Source organism: Eurytemora carolleeae, unplaced genomic scaffold (genome assembly GCF_000591075.1).
Source record: "Eurytemora carolleeae unplaced genomic scaffold, Eaff_2.0 scaffold1972, whole genome shotgun sequence".
NCBI lineage: Eukaryota > Metazoa > Arthropoda > Copepoda > Calanoida > Temoridae > Eurytemora > Eurytemora carolleeae.
The window spans coordinates 21,144-36,419 of NW_019397921.1; the positions used below are offsets into that span (position 1 = coordinate 21,144).

At 31.9% G+C, this 15,276-nt stretch overlaps 1 protein-coding gene and 2 long non-coding RNA genes across 3 annotated transcripts; all 3 read left to right on the forward strand.

Moving 5' to 3' along the window:
• The first annotated feature begins 447 nt into the window (after window positions 1-447).
• On the forward strand, window positions 448-3,591 carry LOC111716324 (uncharacterized). Its single transcript, XR_002768461.1, has 3 exons — window positions 448-526; window positions 1,819-1,881; window positions 3,518-3,591. It is a non-coding gene; the product is annotated as an uncharacterized LOC111716324 (long non-coding RNA).
• Window positions 3,592-6,925: 3,334 nt separating this feature from the next.
• On the forward strand, window positions 6,926-11,626 carry LOC111716328 (uncharacterized). The gene is made up of 5 exons (XM_023491766.1): window positions 6,926-7,016; window positions 7,443-7,540; window positions 7,602-7,739; window positions 10,933-10,999; window positions 11,438-11,626. Exons 3-5 carry the CDS (start codon window positions 7,618-7,620, stop codon window positions 11,624-11,626), a joined length of 378 nt encoding a protein of 125 aa, XP_023347534.1. The 5' UTR covers window positions 6,926-7,016; window positions 7,443-7,540; window positions 7,602-7,617.
• Window positions 11,627-12,126: 500 nt separating this feature from the next.
• On the forward strand, window positions 12,127-14,320 carry LOC111716323 (uncharacterized). The gene is made up of 3 exons (XR_002768460.1): window positions 12,127-12,227; window positions 12,665-12,787; window positions 14,083-14,320. It is a non-coding gene; the product is annotated as an uncharacterized LOC111716323 (long non-coding RNA).
• The last annotated feature ends 956 nt before the right edge of the window (window positions 14,321-15,276 follow it).

Below are 15,276 nucleotides of genomic sequence, written 5' to 3' on the forward strand. Positions count from 1 at the left end.
AGCACCAGCTTTTGATCGCAAAAGTTTAGACATGTTAAGATTGTCAAAGGTTATTCAGCTTTCCTGGCAATTGTATATAAGAAGCTTTCAGATTTTTATCGTAAAGGTAGTATTTGCCTGGTGTGAAATAATTAAACTTAAAAAAAAACATTCTTATCAAAATAACGTAAGATATTTTAACTTTGAGGTTTAGAACGGAATGAATCCCTAGAATTCCCTATAAATGTGAGAATTAATATGTAAGCTAGCGATTTTATAAAGATTCTCAGATTATCTAAATTATGTATTTCTTTAAGAAAAGCTGGTTTATTCAGTAATCTAAAAACTAATATATAAATAGCTCAAAGGTCCATGTTAGAGCCAACTATCAACAAAGAAATGAATTTACTCATCAGAAAAATTAGAAGTACCACTTAAACCCCAGAATGAATGGTACTTTTTGTTTTAAGAAAAATTATAGATATTATAATATGTTTGGAAAACTAAATATTGCCTTGAAAGTCCTGAGCTTCTGTCTGGCGATAGTGTAAGTTATGAGAGTAATAGTCTATACAACAAAATACATGGTTACCCGAATAGATTCTAGTACAGTAGAAGGCAACGTAGAATTTGTACACTCTCAGCACAGCTGTATTCTGTCATCACAAGTGTCAACTCACTTATTGTGTCCAACAAAATTATTAATAATAGTGATAATTTTAGAATAAAGTGCAATTTTATGTGTTCTTTTGTGTCTGTTTTTAGTCTTTTTTATTAATCTTGAAAAACATGTCAACCAATGTGATAAAATTTCGTTTTCCTTGTTATAATTTACACCTGTGACATCGTGTATAATTGGTCCATTTCTCTGTTGCCGCCTATTCTAGTTGATAATTAATCTATTTGGGGTTACCCAGAAAGGATTAGACTGGAATGTAAGAATGTAATCAAATAGAAAGTATACTTTCTGTATTGGCCTTATCATTTGAACCCTGTATTCCTATTACATTTAGTTATGCAACCTGATGAAGTAAACGAAAGATATGTTAAGCTTAAAGCTTGAAATATCAAAAGTTATTAGGTTGCAGAGATTTAAAGTATTAGAAAGTTATAGAGTTGAAAACAAATAATCAGTTTATTAAAACAGCCTTTTTTCACAGTTTTTTTTATTGTATCACTTATGATATTATTCTTAACCTTTACTTTACTAAATAACTCAAGATATTGTCTATAGGCCTCAAAATAAATGTGAATAATTGAAAGTATATTTTGGATTAGTAGCTTTAACTTCTCTTGAATTTGATTCTTCTTGACTCACTTTGATTTAGTTCTGTTTAGGTCAATTCTTTCATTGAGATTCAGTTATAGGTCTTTTTTTAATTTTGATTCAGTAGGTCTACTCTTTCATCTTGATTCAGTAGGTCTATAATTTCATTTTGATTGAGTAGGAGGTTTACTCTTTTATTTTGATTCAGTAGGTCTATTATTTCATTTTGATCGAGTAGGTCTATTCTTTCATTTTGGTTCAGAAGGTCTATTCTTTCATTTTGATTCTGTAGGTATATTCTTTCATTTTAATTCAGTAGGTCTATTATTTCATTTTGATTCAGTAGGTCTATTATTTCATTTTAATTCAGTTTGTCTATTGTTTCATTTTGATTCGGTGGGTCTATAATTTCATTTTGTTTCAGCATGTCCATTCTTGCATTTAATTCACCACTCTATACCCTGCATTTAATTCACCACTCTATTCTTGCATTTAATTAACCACTCTTTACTTTCATTTCGATTCAGTAGGTCTATTTTTTTTAGTTCAGTGGTTCTTTTATTTTTTTTCAGGATTATAAAAACTCAAGGAACTCCGATAGATGTTTACTTTTTAAACAAGTATTATGATCTAAGGTGAGAAAAGAACCAGCGGTCCATATAATTCCATTTGTGATCCTAATTAAAATCAGGGTTCAAACTTCAAAGTAAAGTTAGAGGTATGCAAAGACGGTAGAATAGTAGATGATAGGTCTTTAGGAATCTATCTGTACAATGTGTACGCTCTGTACATTTTTAAATGACGTCACTAGCTGCAGTATTGGTTTTAAATTCAAACATTCAACATTAAAACTATAGTTATCAAATAAATTAATCATTGTAGGTGCTGAAAATTACGACATGGTTATAAACTTCTAAATTTGTTTTTATCATCTATAGGATAGGATGCTCTCCTGCTAAAATAAAGCTAATATTGTGATTTTGTTACGCATTTATGAAAAATACCACATATTTTAAAAACAAAATTTGTTAGATGTCATTAAGTATAGTTTTGTAATAGTCTAAGCAGAATTTTAGGCCAGTAACGTAAGTGAGGCCCGAAAAAATCTTGGATTTAAGTAGCCAAACTTTTCAACCAATTACATTTCAATCTGTTTTAAGATAAAGTTTACCTAAAAAGTTAATAAAGTCATGCATTTCTAACGGCAATTACGTAAAAAAGGCTAGTTTTTGATGATGGAAATGCTTAAAAAGTCCTAAAATCTTTTTAAACTATAGAAAAGATGGCTGTAAATACTATGAGATTTTAGTTCTATCATCTTTATTTAGATTTGTATTTGTAAACCCGATAAGCCGGGACAATGAAAAATTACCTAGTTTTTTATCCACCAATAAGGGCACACATTACACTGTTTTGTCAATTAAACCACCAATTCTCCCAATTTAAAAGTACCTAGAATTTTTCATTAACAAATCAGAACCCTTACAAAGCAATTATGCCAATTATCTCCTACTCCCCCTAGGTTCCATAACCCCCCCCTAGCTCAGTTGTGTGAGATAAATATCCCTTCAGCCCAAGTGTGAGATTCCCCCATCTAAGGTTTGAAGTTTTCATTTGTTTTCTTCTCCTTTGTGCTTTAAGTTTTTGGCCCGACTCACCACGCTCATTCTATGTTATTGGTACTTTAACCTGGGGAACTCCTATTCGTGTATTTAATGTTTAGTTTGTAAGTAAAAGTTTTACGTACTATTAAAAAATAAATCTAGTTCAGACCAAGTTTTGTTGGAGATCTCACGCCTTAGTATAGAGGGTTGCAAAGATATAAAACTTATAGAATAGAAAAGCCAACACACTAATAAATTGTAGTAGATCTGTCAAACGACATTCTATGGCTTCTTATTTAACCCAATTGAGGCGTCTGTGTATGTGTACTTCAAAAAAATGTAGTGCAGTTCCGTGATATAAGTAATCAATATAAGAGATAAATTATGATATAAAATAACAACATGGTTAATTTCTACCCCTAATATCAATCAATCAGAATTTAGGATAGTATTGGGTGGAATTATATGGACCCCTGCAAAACAATAATGCAGGTACTTACTCACAATTAATCCAAAATATAAATGCTCGCATGCAAAAAAATGTGCACAATTTTTCTTTTGATGACTTGATGAACAGAATATCAGGGATCTCAAAATTCAAACGGCTTCCAGTAATTCAAAACTACAAACAATACAGTTTGGCTCTATCTGAACTCCATATTTCTAGAAACAATAATTGCAACACATGCAATGACATGGAATGTGTTGTTAGTGAAGATGAATACAAATACTCCCCTCTTATGTCATTTTGCTTTAGGTAAATTCATTTTTGCTTTGTTTTAAAATCTGAGAAACTTTGAAAAAAAAATTTAATTCTTTCACACTATAAGCTCTAGGGGCTTCTATGACATACTAATGTTTACTAAGGCAGCTCACAATTTTGTTTTAATTTTGGAATATTTTGAAAAAAATGGCAAGCAAGCATTACACTTGCCAAATCTAAAACAATTAAGTGTGAGAACGTTTTCTAGAAAGAACATGCAAACTGTAGGATCTTAGGGCTTTAATAAATCCATGTGAGCTAACTGTACTGTGAGAAATCACTTATTATTGTGTTGTTGAGCAGTTGTGTGATTACAGTTAAAAATGCGTCAAAGGAGTATAATATAGTGAAAATCAGAAAACTCTGGAATATGAAGTCTCAAGTTATGGGTTCCGATTGTTCAATGAACATGAGGCACATCAATTTTGCAATGTGAACAGACCCATTCCACTTAATAAGTGACTTAATAACTTAGTAAAGCTATTTGCTGTGTGACAACATCAAATGCACAGTATTGCTTTCTTAATCTTCCTATTCTACAGTTTCCAGGTTATAGCTGTTATAGCCAAGTAAGGAATTACGAAATTTTGTACCTTGCATATTTATTGTTGCAGTGCTGTTCAAAAAGACCAGGAATAACCAAGGTCTTCTTAGATTTTTCTCAAACTAGTGAACGCTGCAACTTTGTTCATAAGCAGAAAGATTTGAACAGCAATTTTTCAGGGAGCTTAGAATATTACTTTTAACAAATTGGGAAACGACTGAAATGTTTATTTAAATTTTCAAGTTATATAATCGGCATCAACAAATAGCCCCATTTTTGTGATTTATTAATGCAGTTGCTGTTATAAGGGGGAAAAGAACTACATGCAATTCAAGCCCTTCATCCGAATTGCTCTCTGAACCACTGTTCAAATGCTGCATGACTTATTTTATATTATTTTATACTTTTAACTGTTTTTCTTGTCTCACCGTTACTAAATAATATTTAAAATACTATTGACAGTACATTTTGTTAATAATCACTCTATTCATGGGAAACTCAACTGTTTAATTAATATTTGCAGGACATACACAAGCTGGGGGTGGAAACAGAAAATTAAAAAGCTATAACTAAATGTATGTAAGTATTTAGTTTTTGTCTATTTAAAATTTTTCTGAAATTAAGGAAAATGGACAAAAACTAAATACTTACATACTTTTAGTTATAGCTTTGTAATTTTCTGTTTTCACCCCCAGCTTGTGTATGTCCTGCAAATTCAAATGCAAATAGCTTGAAAATTATAGAATTTTCAGCCTTATATCTAGGAACAAAGATTCATAATTATTTTGGTTCTTTCAGAATAGCACTGTAACTTTACCTTAAATGCAAGCCTTGCTAGAGGACATCAAAGCTGTTTATGTTTACAGTTTACCAAAAAATATTCATCATCTTTTAGAAAAAATTTGTCTTGTTTTACTACAGAAAGAAATTATTTTTTTATTTTCTAAAGAACATTTCCTGTTCGTTTTGAAAGCCTTCAGATTCCATATATTGTGGTGGTATCTTTTGGAACTTTGAATCAAAACAGAACAAATTATGTGGTAAGTTTTTTTGTTTACAAGATAATTATAGGTACCCTAAAGGAATTGAGTTTTTGACACAAATTCCAATTTTAAAATACCTATATCTCAACAACCAGATGATGCATACCTTTCATATTTCAAAATTACATCCACCAGAATTCATACTTTGAAATATCTACGGTCTATGACATTTGGGTTTTAAAAATCCGAGTTTGCGGCAAAAACTCAATTCCTTTGTCTGCTTAAAGTTTCTTTTTTGATATGGACATACAATTTGGCAACAAATTTTGTTTGATATTTGTTATGACTTTAATGATTGACAAATACCTGGAATGATGCTCCATGCAAAAGTAGTTTAACAACTTACCAAAAACATAAGTACCAACAATGATAGCTAGAAAACTCTGGAATAGGAAGTTGACTTTTTAACTCAAGTTAGGACTTTAAATGAACAATGAACATAAAACACATCAATTGTGGAGTGTAAACAGACCAATTTTAATTAAAAAGTAGTATAATAACTCACTATTAAAGCTATTTGCTTTGTAACAACATCAAATGCAGTGCACTATTATTTTAATATTGTCTTCCTATTCTACAGTTTTCTGGTTATCACTTTAGATGAAATCTTGAAAAATTAAATACAATTTTAAGTGGAACTAACCAAATTTGAGCCGTGGCTTAAATCTAAGCTGCAGCTCAAATTCTTTAAATTCTGCCACTGGTCTGTTTAAATAAACTACCTATCTGTCTGTAAACTATCTTAAACAGGACAACTTTATAGGAGGGAATAATGTATGCTATTTGGACATCTGGACCCTGGATAGGATTAAAAACAAAGTAATTGATGATAATATAATGCTCCTGACGTTTTTCCTGCACCTTAATGCATAGTGATATTTTGTACAGGTTTGATAATGATTTTGATTGGATTGGGTTGGGATCTAAAACTTTAGATCTCCAAACCTGGCAGCATACATGTATATCTTTAGACATGCTAACAGGACAGGTTAAGGTATAAACAGGGATTTAAAACAAACACAACAATGTTAAGTAAATACCAATAGATATTCAAGTAGAGATAGTTTGTTGAACTGTTATTGTTATCATCAATGTCAGTGGGATAATAATCTGCATATTAATAATACTTTGATACTAATTTACAGTTGACACAAACAGTTTTTAATGTTTAGTTTTTTGAAAATGGTAATAAGACGTTAGAGGTTGTAGGAGAGACCTTGGTAGATTTCTATAAGAGGGTAAATGGAACTTTTGACAATGTTTCGCCTGGCTGTCTTTGGAGATCCGTTGGAACAGGTTTTATGTCCATTCATGGAAAGGTACACTTTAAACTATATAAACATAAAAAAAGAAGTTTATGAGTTTTAACAACAGAAAAAACATGATTTAAGTTGTCTCAAAATAATAGTTTCTTGGAAATCTTCAATTTCCCTGGTTTAACATACATTCATAATTTTCGACATGCTTTGCACATGCTGTAAACCAGCATGATCATTGTTGTGTAACATATTTAATTGCTGTGAAGTAAAAAAAAATAATCACAACTTGCAAATTGAGTCTGGGAGCTTACTTAAGTTCAGGTGACTGACATGCAGATCTTTAGTAGGATTTTAACAGAACAAGAAATGATGGAAATTACAGGCAAGATCCGTAGTTCTAATATCAAATATAAGATTCTTTAAAAAATAGGGGTATTTATCATTCCAATAAAAAAGCTTTATTAACAGGTTGCCATAAGTCAATTGAAGGAGAGATTGTTAGCTGGAAATACTCAAACTGGAAACTGATTGGGCGAAAACAAACTTCTGAATTGGAGGTGCTAAATCACAGACTTTTTATGGACAAATTTGTAGTTTCCATCTTAAAGGTCTATGCACATCTCTTAACCTCTTGAAACTTCCTTGATATTTTTTATTGTAATTAAAAACTGTGTTTTCAATTTTTTGTTAGAAGTAAATAAACGTTTTTTAAAATTGTATTGATCAGAACTTTTGTTTGAAGAATCGATGATCTAAAATATTTGATCTTGATATCCAATGTGGATAAATTTATGGATAAATGCTCAATCCCTCAATTAAAGGGTATGCCGGCAATGGAATATTATTGAGCAAGTTAATAAATCTGTAGATCTGCACAAGATTCATGAGATAAATTTTTGATCCGGAGATTCACGACACAAAAGTTCTGTCTTTAAATTGTATAACTGAACTGTTCAACTGATTAATAACTCATGTTTTTTTAGACTCTTGAATTTGAAGATGATGTCTGCAAGAACTTGAATCATAGTATTCATTTAATTCCAATAAAACAAGATTACAGTCAGAGCATTCATACTTGCAGGTAAGACATGACTTAGACACAATTACTAAAAATAGAAATGACAAACTTGTATTTCAAATAGTAAGCTATCTGGGCGTATGCTGACCTATGACTCTAAAGAAGAATTTGATGATTTGAATAAACATTTTTCATCTTCCAGCTTTAAATTTTCTGCTTGTTCCTCTACTGTAAACCCTGTTTCCAATTTATATCAAACCAGGTAAAAAAGATCCTAATTTAAATCTCATCTGAGGTAGTTATCTTCTCCCATTATAGTTCTTTTTTCTGAATTTCTTGTAGTACTGAGACAATGTATAAAAATTCTCACTCCTCCTGATGTCATATGAGCAGGAGGAGGAGCATGCAACAATTTAGTTTAAGGAGGAAGATAGCCTAAAAATATATATATCCATTTAATGCTTTAAAAAAAGCATTTCTAATAATGTAATATTTAAAGTATAGGTGACTCATGCTAAAAACTTCCCCCAGCCTCACACCTTTATCTATTTGTTCTTTTAATGAATGTGGAGTAGTTAACCTGAACTGATTCATTAAGATTCAACAGTGCACCCCAGATCCTTGAATAGAACAGATGTATGAGCCAAGCTCCGTTTGTTCAAACAGAGCTGGGGGACGGGCACTTCATGGACAGCTCTCAGAAGGCTTACAACATGTGGACTTATATGATTGTATCTACAAGATCATATCTTCAGGAATACAGAATACAGAAGAATACACCAATAAACCATTAATGAGTCTGATACTCAGGTTTATGATAGATTAGATGGATATCATGGAAGGGACAGATACCATGGATGAAATGAATAGGTTAGAAACAGAGCAGTGTGGTTCTACCTCAGTACAGCTAGTTCAACTACCCACACACTCTAATATTCCAGATGTTTCTATGATTAGAAACACTGGAACTGTAGAACAGACGATAGAAACAGAGCAGTGTGGTCCCACCTCAGTACAGCTGATTCAACTACCTGCACAATCTAATATTCCAGGTGTTTCTAGGATTAGAAACACTGGAGACTCAGAGGATCACTAGAGCTATAGAACAGACAAGAGAATCAGAGAGATGTGGTTCCACCTCAATACAGCTGGTTCAACTACCTACACACTCTGATATCCCAGGTGTTCCTATGGTTAGAAACACTGGAGGCTCCGAGGATTGCTGGAACTATAGAATGGATAATAGAATCAGAGCAATGTAGTTCCACCTCTATACAGCTGGTTCAACTACCTAAACCCTCTAATATTCCAGGTGTTTCTATGGTTAGAAACACTGTGGACTCAGAAGATAATACAGGCCAATGAATCCAGGTGAAAGGAGATCATGAGGATCTATCAAGTAGATGGGAGATCAACCGAGATGCAGAGCATCCTACAGATCAAGGAGATATCAATTAGATGGGAGATCAACCGAGATGCATAGCATCCTATAGATCAAAGAGATATCAAAGAGATGGGAGATCAATCAAGATGCAGAGCATCCTACAGATCAAGGAGATATCAAGTAGATGGTAGATCAACCGAGATGCAGAGCATCCTACAGATCAAGGAGATATCAAGTAGATGGGAGATCAATCGAGATGTAGAACATCCAACAGATCAAGGAGATATCAAGTAGATGGGAGATCAACCGAGATGCAGAGCATCCTACAGATCAAGGAGATATCAAGTAGATGGGAGATCAATCGAGATGCAGAGCATCCTACAGATCAAGGAGATATCAAGTAGATGGGAGATCAATCGAGATGCAGAGCATCTAACAGATCACGGAGATATAGAGCAGACTGTAGATCAACAGAGATGCAGAGCAGAATACAGATTATATGGATACTGCAGATATTGCAGATATGAAGGATACTGCAGATATTGTAGATACTACAGATATTGTGGACACTGCAGATATGGAGGATACTGCAGATACTGTGGATACTGCAGATATTAGGAATGCTGCAGATACTGTGGATACTGCGGATATTGAAGATACTGCAGATATTGTGGACACTGCAGATATGGAGGATACTGCAAATACTGTGGAAGTTGCCGATACTGTGGAGACTAGAGATCCAAAGCAGATTGATAGAGAGCTAGGGTGGATCACAAAGATCACCAGCTATATGAACCACTGGAGAACTGCAAGTATGAGACCATAGATCTACAGCAGATTGACAGAGAACTAGGATGATCATAAATCACCAGTTACAAGCAGATTGATAGATAGCTAGGATTGATCAGGAGATCACCAGTTTTATTATCTATAGAAGGATCAGCTGAGACCACATCTAGCCCAGCAGGGAACAGAGGCTCAGATGAACTACCGAGGGACTCTTCCTACATAAGGGTCAGTGGGGACTTGCCTAACCACTTTGGGACTCTCCATATATAAGAGTCAGTGGAGACTTGCTTTACCGCTGAGGGACTCTTCCTATATAGGAGTTAGTGGAGACTTGCTTTATATAGGAGTTAGTGGAAACTTGCTTTACCGCTGAAGGACTCTTCCTATATAGGAGTTAGTGGAGACTTGCTTTACCGCTGAGGGACTCTTCCTATTTAAGAGCTAGTGGAGACTTGTCTTACCGCTGAGGGACTCTACAGAGATATGGAATATGGTTTAATATAAATAGATATTAACAGATATATTTGTACCAATAAAATGTAGATTGATAAACCCACTTATTCAAGACCTTGAGAGATAGATATTATACACAAGATGAGAGGTTTGGGTAAATTATGGATTGATACTGGGAATGAAAGTGAAGTCTTGTATTAACCTTCAAAGATGATCTTGATTTCCCTAGGATTTATGTCTGGGATTGTAACGATATCAAGGGATTAAATGTTACAATAAGTTTTAATTTTTTTTTCAAAACAATATTATGTAACAAATTTATGGGAATTAGAGCTATCGCCAGGGTTTTAGTACAATTTCTCAATGCTTCTGAGGAAAAATGTACAGAATAATCTTATGGAAACTCTGAGAAGGTTTTTTAAATATGTTCTCTCATGCTCCAGTCTGATCTCTTCTTCTATTCTACCATACTTTGATTTATCCAATTTAAAATTTTAAAGGTTTTGGGTTTGAAAAAGGCATTGGAAAAATCTGAATAATTCTTATAACTAAAATTTCATATTTTGAGACTTTGTTTAAACTAATTTTCACTCTGGTACAAAAAAATAACCATTTTACCTTTTTTGTTTGTTTTTAATTTTTTACCTAACTCTGTTCTTTCAATTGAAATAGAAGCAAACTTAGAAAGCAAACATTTCCTTAACTATTGCCAAAACTGTAAAACCAGCCATTTTCTGAAGAAAAAAATAGATGCCAAAATATAACTATCCAATACTTCAATTGCTAAAGTCAAAGGTTATAAACAACATTTAATATAAAATATGTGCAGGATGTGGCTTGGAACAAATGACGAGGAAACAGAAGGGATATGGAAACATTTTTACAATAACAACCAAGTAAATTGATACATTTAATGATAATCATTTAGGGCTGGGCAACATTCTGTTAACAGAAGGTAAGTTTTTAAATAAATAAAACTGTTTATTAAAATAAATATAGTTAATAAAAAAGAACGAACTTTTCATTCTGAAAAACAATGAAAACTTCTAATAAATCAACTCTTGCCCTTGTTTACATAATTATGATTGTCACTAAAAAGTAACATTAAGAGAGATTAAAAAAAACTGCTAACTAAAGGAATGGAAACCAGAAAATTTAAATTGTTCTGTTATTTTTACTAACCCTTTTTTGAACAGTTTGGCAATGGACTATAGGTGCCCAGCCCTATTAAATATCCAATATATTTTCCTCCTCATCAGGCTTGTTATTGTTTTACATCGAAAAAGTCTTAAAACTTATTTAAACGTTTTATCTATCTAAGTCTTTTTATTTAGATAACATACCTAAACTGGATGCAAGGGCGACCATATCCAGGATCACAGGACTTCAATTGTCTAATATTTCAAGGATCTTATGTATCTTATAACTCCAGTTCTTCAGTTCTAGTTGATGGAAGAGTAGGGGATGCTGAATGTTCTTCTACCCTATGTACTGCCTGTTTAGTTGATTCACCTATGAGGTAAGATTTTTTAAATGTTCCATGATAATCCCAAGGACTTGCACTATGGATTAATGATTATTAGTTCTTTTCAATGTATTTTACATTATGAAATTTGTTTTAAATGTTCTTGGCCCAATAACAGTTTGGGGCAGAATAAAATAAATTCAGAATATGCACTCAATGATATCTCCAATCTGCTGGAAACCTTATTTACAATATTGTGTTATAGAAGTGTTCATGTTCGAGGTCTGTGTGAAGCATCTTTTTATAATGCTAAATATTTGTATAACATCAATCTAGATGGTTCTATTTTGTACCTGGGATTTTCTTCTTCTTTTGTTATTTATGATAAAGTAAGAGAAATACTTTTGTTTAATATTAGTTTTCAGGTTTTTTAAGAGTTTTGTTTCATTCTTGGTAAACAAACATTGTATGTTTCTTCATTTTTAAACTCAATAAAAAATTTTATATAATAATATAAATCATTTTGTATGAAATCTACAATGTAAACTTTAGGAAAGGCTTCAATGGCTCTGGTATGATAGAAAGGACAACACTTCCTTGGCGTTTTCATCATCTACAAGAGATTCACTTCTACTCGGAATAAACTTATTTGATTTTAGGTATACAGCCAATTATAAACTGCATTGTATAGAAAACTACTAATTAAATCTCAAGTGCTAAAGTACTGATGGGGGATCGTTCGTTAGAGGTCTTCTTATAAACATTTAAAGTTTTTAGGCTACTCAAGTAAAAACTTATTGGTTGCTATATTTTTCACCGAGTCAAGCTAAATCTAAACAAAATTTCCTTGTATGATAACCAAAGGACTGCAGAATGATTTTGTTTTATAAAATTGAAATACTTTCATTCTTTACTTTTCCAATTTACGAAATAAACTATAGTTTAAACATTTTTATGAATATTTAATTCTGAAAGTTCAAATTACTTAAGAATTGAATGCCCTTTTGTAGTACAGCTTTTTCATACATTAAAACTAAACTTATGTTATGTTTTCATCTTTCAAAGAGAGCTATTTCAGATTATTCTCTTTAATTAGTAAAGTGAACTCTGATCCATGCAAGAAAGTTGGCATGTCTTCTGTTCGTAAGATTAAGTTTACCACATGCTCTGAGAACCAGTTTACATGCAATGATGGACAGTGTATTGATATGGATAATAGGTATTTAATTTTAAACTACAGAGACAGAATTTAATGAATTTGAACTGCTGGTTAAAGTTTCAATCACTGATTTAAATCCTTCCCTAATCTGCAACTTTAAATTGGATGTTTAAATTTGAACAGGCCGTAGATTTATCAGCAACGTAGCTTAAAGGGAGTGTTCGCGAAAAATGAAAGGGGGTATAGGCTTAATGCGATAAAAAAGCGCTTTTGATCGCTACTAATCTTACTTCTATCTGTTGCGTCTATAAGGAGAAAATTGTTAAAAACGTCTCATACCGAATAACTTAGCGCCTATACAAATTGAGAAAATTGCAACATATGACTTAGACTGTAAAATATAAATTTAATTTCAAACAAATCATTCAGATATTACAACCTATAGTCATCGATTATCTTTCGCCACATTTGTATGTAGTTTATATTTTATAATATTTTTTAATTAATTTGTTTGTTTCTCTTGTTGCTTGCGCAACTATCTCACAATTTTCGAAATCCGTTGAAAACATTTTCTAAAAAAAATAAAATATTATAGAATATAAACTATATACAAATGTGGCGAAAGATAATCAATGACTATAGATTGTAATATCTAAATGATTTGTTTGAAATTAAATTGATTTTTTACGGTCTAAGTCGTATGTTGCAATTTTCTCAATTTGTGTGGGCACTAAGTTATTCGGTATGAGACGTCGTTAACAATTTTCTCCTTATAGACGCAACAGCTAGAAGTACGATTAGTTGTGATCAAAAGCGCTTTTTTATCGCATTAAGTCTATACCCCCTTTCATTTTTCATGAACACCCCCTTTAAGTTCATTAAATTTGGTATCAGAGGTAGGAACTCTTGTGATGAAAACCTTTAATATCTATCCCTTGATCTTTATATTCAAAGTACACAACATCTGATTGATTTAGTATATACATTATGTTCTCTCATTGGTTAAACAAAAAATGTTGGCTTCTGATTTAGCTGTTTGCAGTTTCCACAGACAACGCTTTGATTTCTTGATTTTTAAGCTATTGATGGATATCAAATAAATAAAATTAATCTATAGCTTTTTAAAAGATGTCACCTCAAAGCATACATTTATAGAAATGCACAATGCGTAAAATGTTCCAATGCAAATTACATTATTCCAATGGGAGGCGTTGCATTAGTAATATCACTTTATTTAAAGATCTATGTGTATAAATTTAAATTCACCATGCAAAGGTATTTTCAAGCCTTTTACATAAAGTTAGATAAAAACAAACATATCAATTGATAAAAGATATGAATTTTGAATATTACAGGTGTGATCAAACCACAAACTGTCTGGATGAATCTGATGAAGAATTATGCAAAATTATCTTTTTAAAAGACAATTACAAAGATACTATTGTACCATTCAGGCAATATTTTTCCAATTTAAGGGAACGCAGTTTCAAGTGACTCTCCATATTTAAGTGGCATTATAGAATAACAATTCTGCCTGAACACTTTGTCTGCATAAGAATGCATGAGGCATAGATTAATTAAAATCTAAAAATTATTGGCTCTCTCTCCATAGAATTGCAAGACAGAGAGAGAGCCTGTTCTTTGGGCTTCTGCCTCAGGGTTATTGTGAACAAAATACTTAATATCTCAAAAAGACGACATCTAGTGTCATATCTGTTACTTTAATTAATCTATGGTATGAGATATCAATAATCTTTTCTTATAGATTTGATAAAATTCTATTGTTGTTACTCTCTAAATTGATTTGTGCATTTCTGCCTTGGAAGGATATTGCTGCAATTGTTAGAATTAGCTCTTTTGAACTTGAAAACTTCCAAATATTTGATCCAATAAAGGTTTTAAAGTTCACCTTTTTAAAGGAAAAATGTAAGGGGGTATAGGCTGAAACCGAAGTATCTGAGGAGTTGATCAAGACCCATCAGAGTTCTATCTGATGTCCCTGTCTCGATCAACTCAATACTCTGGTTTCAGCCTACAGGCTACACACCTCCTTTAATTTTTCATTTATAATCTCTTTAAAGGGGGTCACTTACAATATAAAAAGTTTGTTTTAGAAATAAATCAACATCCTGATCATAAAATTTTAATGGTTTAATATAGACAGAATATAAAAAAAATGTTCTTTGTATATAAGTTATGACAGGAAGGAAAAGAAAATTCATCCTGTTAACATCAATGTATCCATCTCAATCAAGGACATCTTAAAAATTGAAGAAATAAATCATAAGTATACATTGAAGGTAGGTTTTGATTCTAAAAAAAAGTTAAATCTAGATAAATTTGTCATCATTTAGTTTTTGATGATAATGAAATGGTATGATTATCGATTAAGTTATTACAACCTTAAAACGTCAACGTCATCCAATGTTCTTGCTCAAGAAGAAGTTGAAAAGATTTGGATTCCTTTGATTGTGTTTTTGAACACTGATAATAATGAAGCTACAATGTAAGTTTTACTAAATTAATACTATATAGGCATAGAGAATAGA

Bases quoted from the DNA above. Each gene is read 5' to 3' on its own strand.
- LOC111716328 (XM_023491766.1), top strand. From the start codon at position 7,618: ATGCTGACCTATGACTCTAAAGAAGAATTTGATGATTTGAATAAACAT. The intron at 7,740-10,932 runs GTAAAAAAGATC...AAATATGTGCAG, and splicing joins TCCAATTTATATCAAACCAG to GATGTGGCTTGGAACAAATG. The intron at 11,000-11,437 runs GTAAATTGATAC...CTTTTTATTTAG, and splicing joins ATTTTTACAATAACAACCAA to ATAACATACCTAAACTGGAT.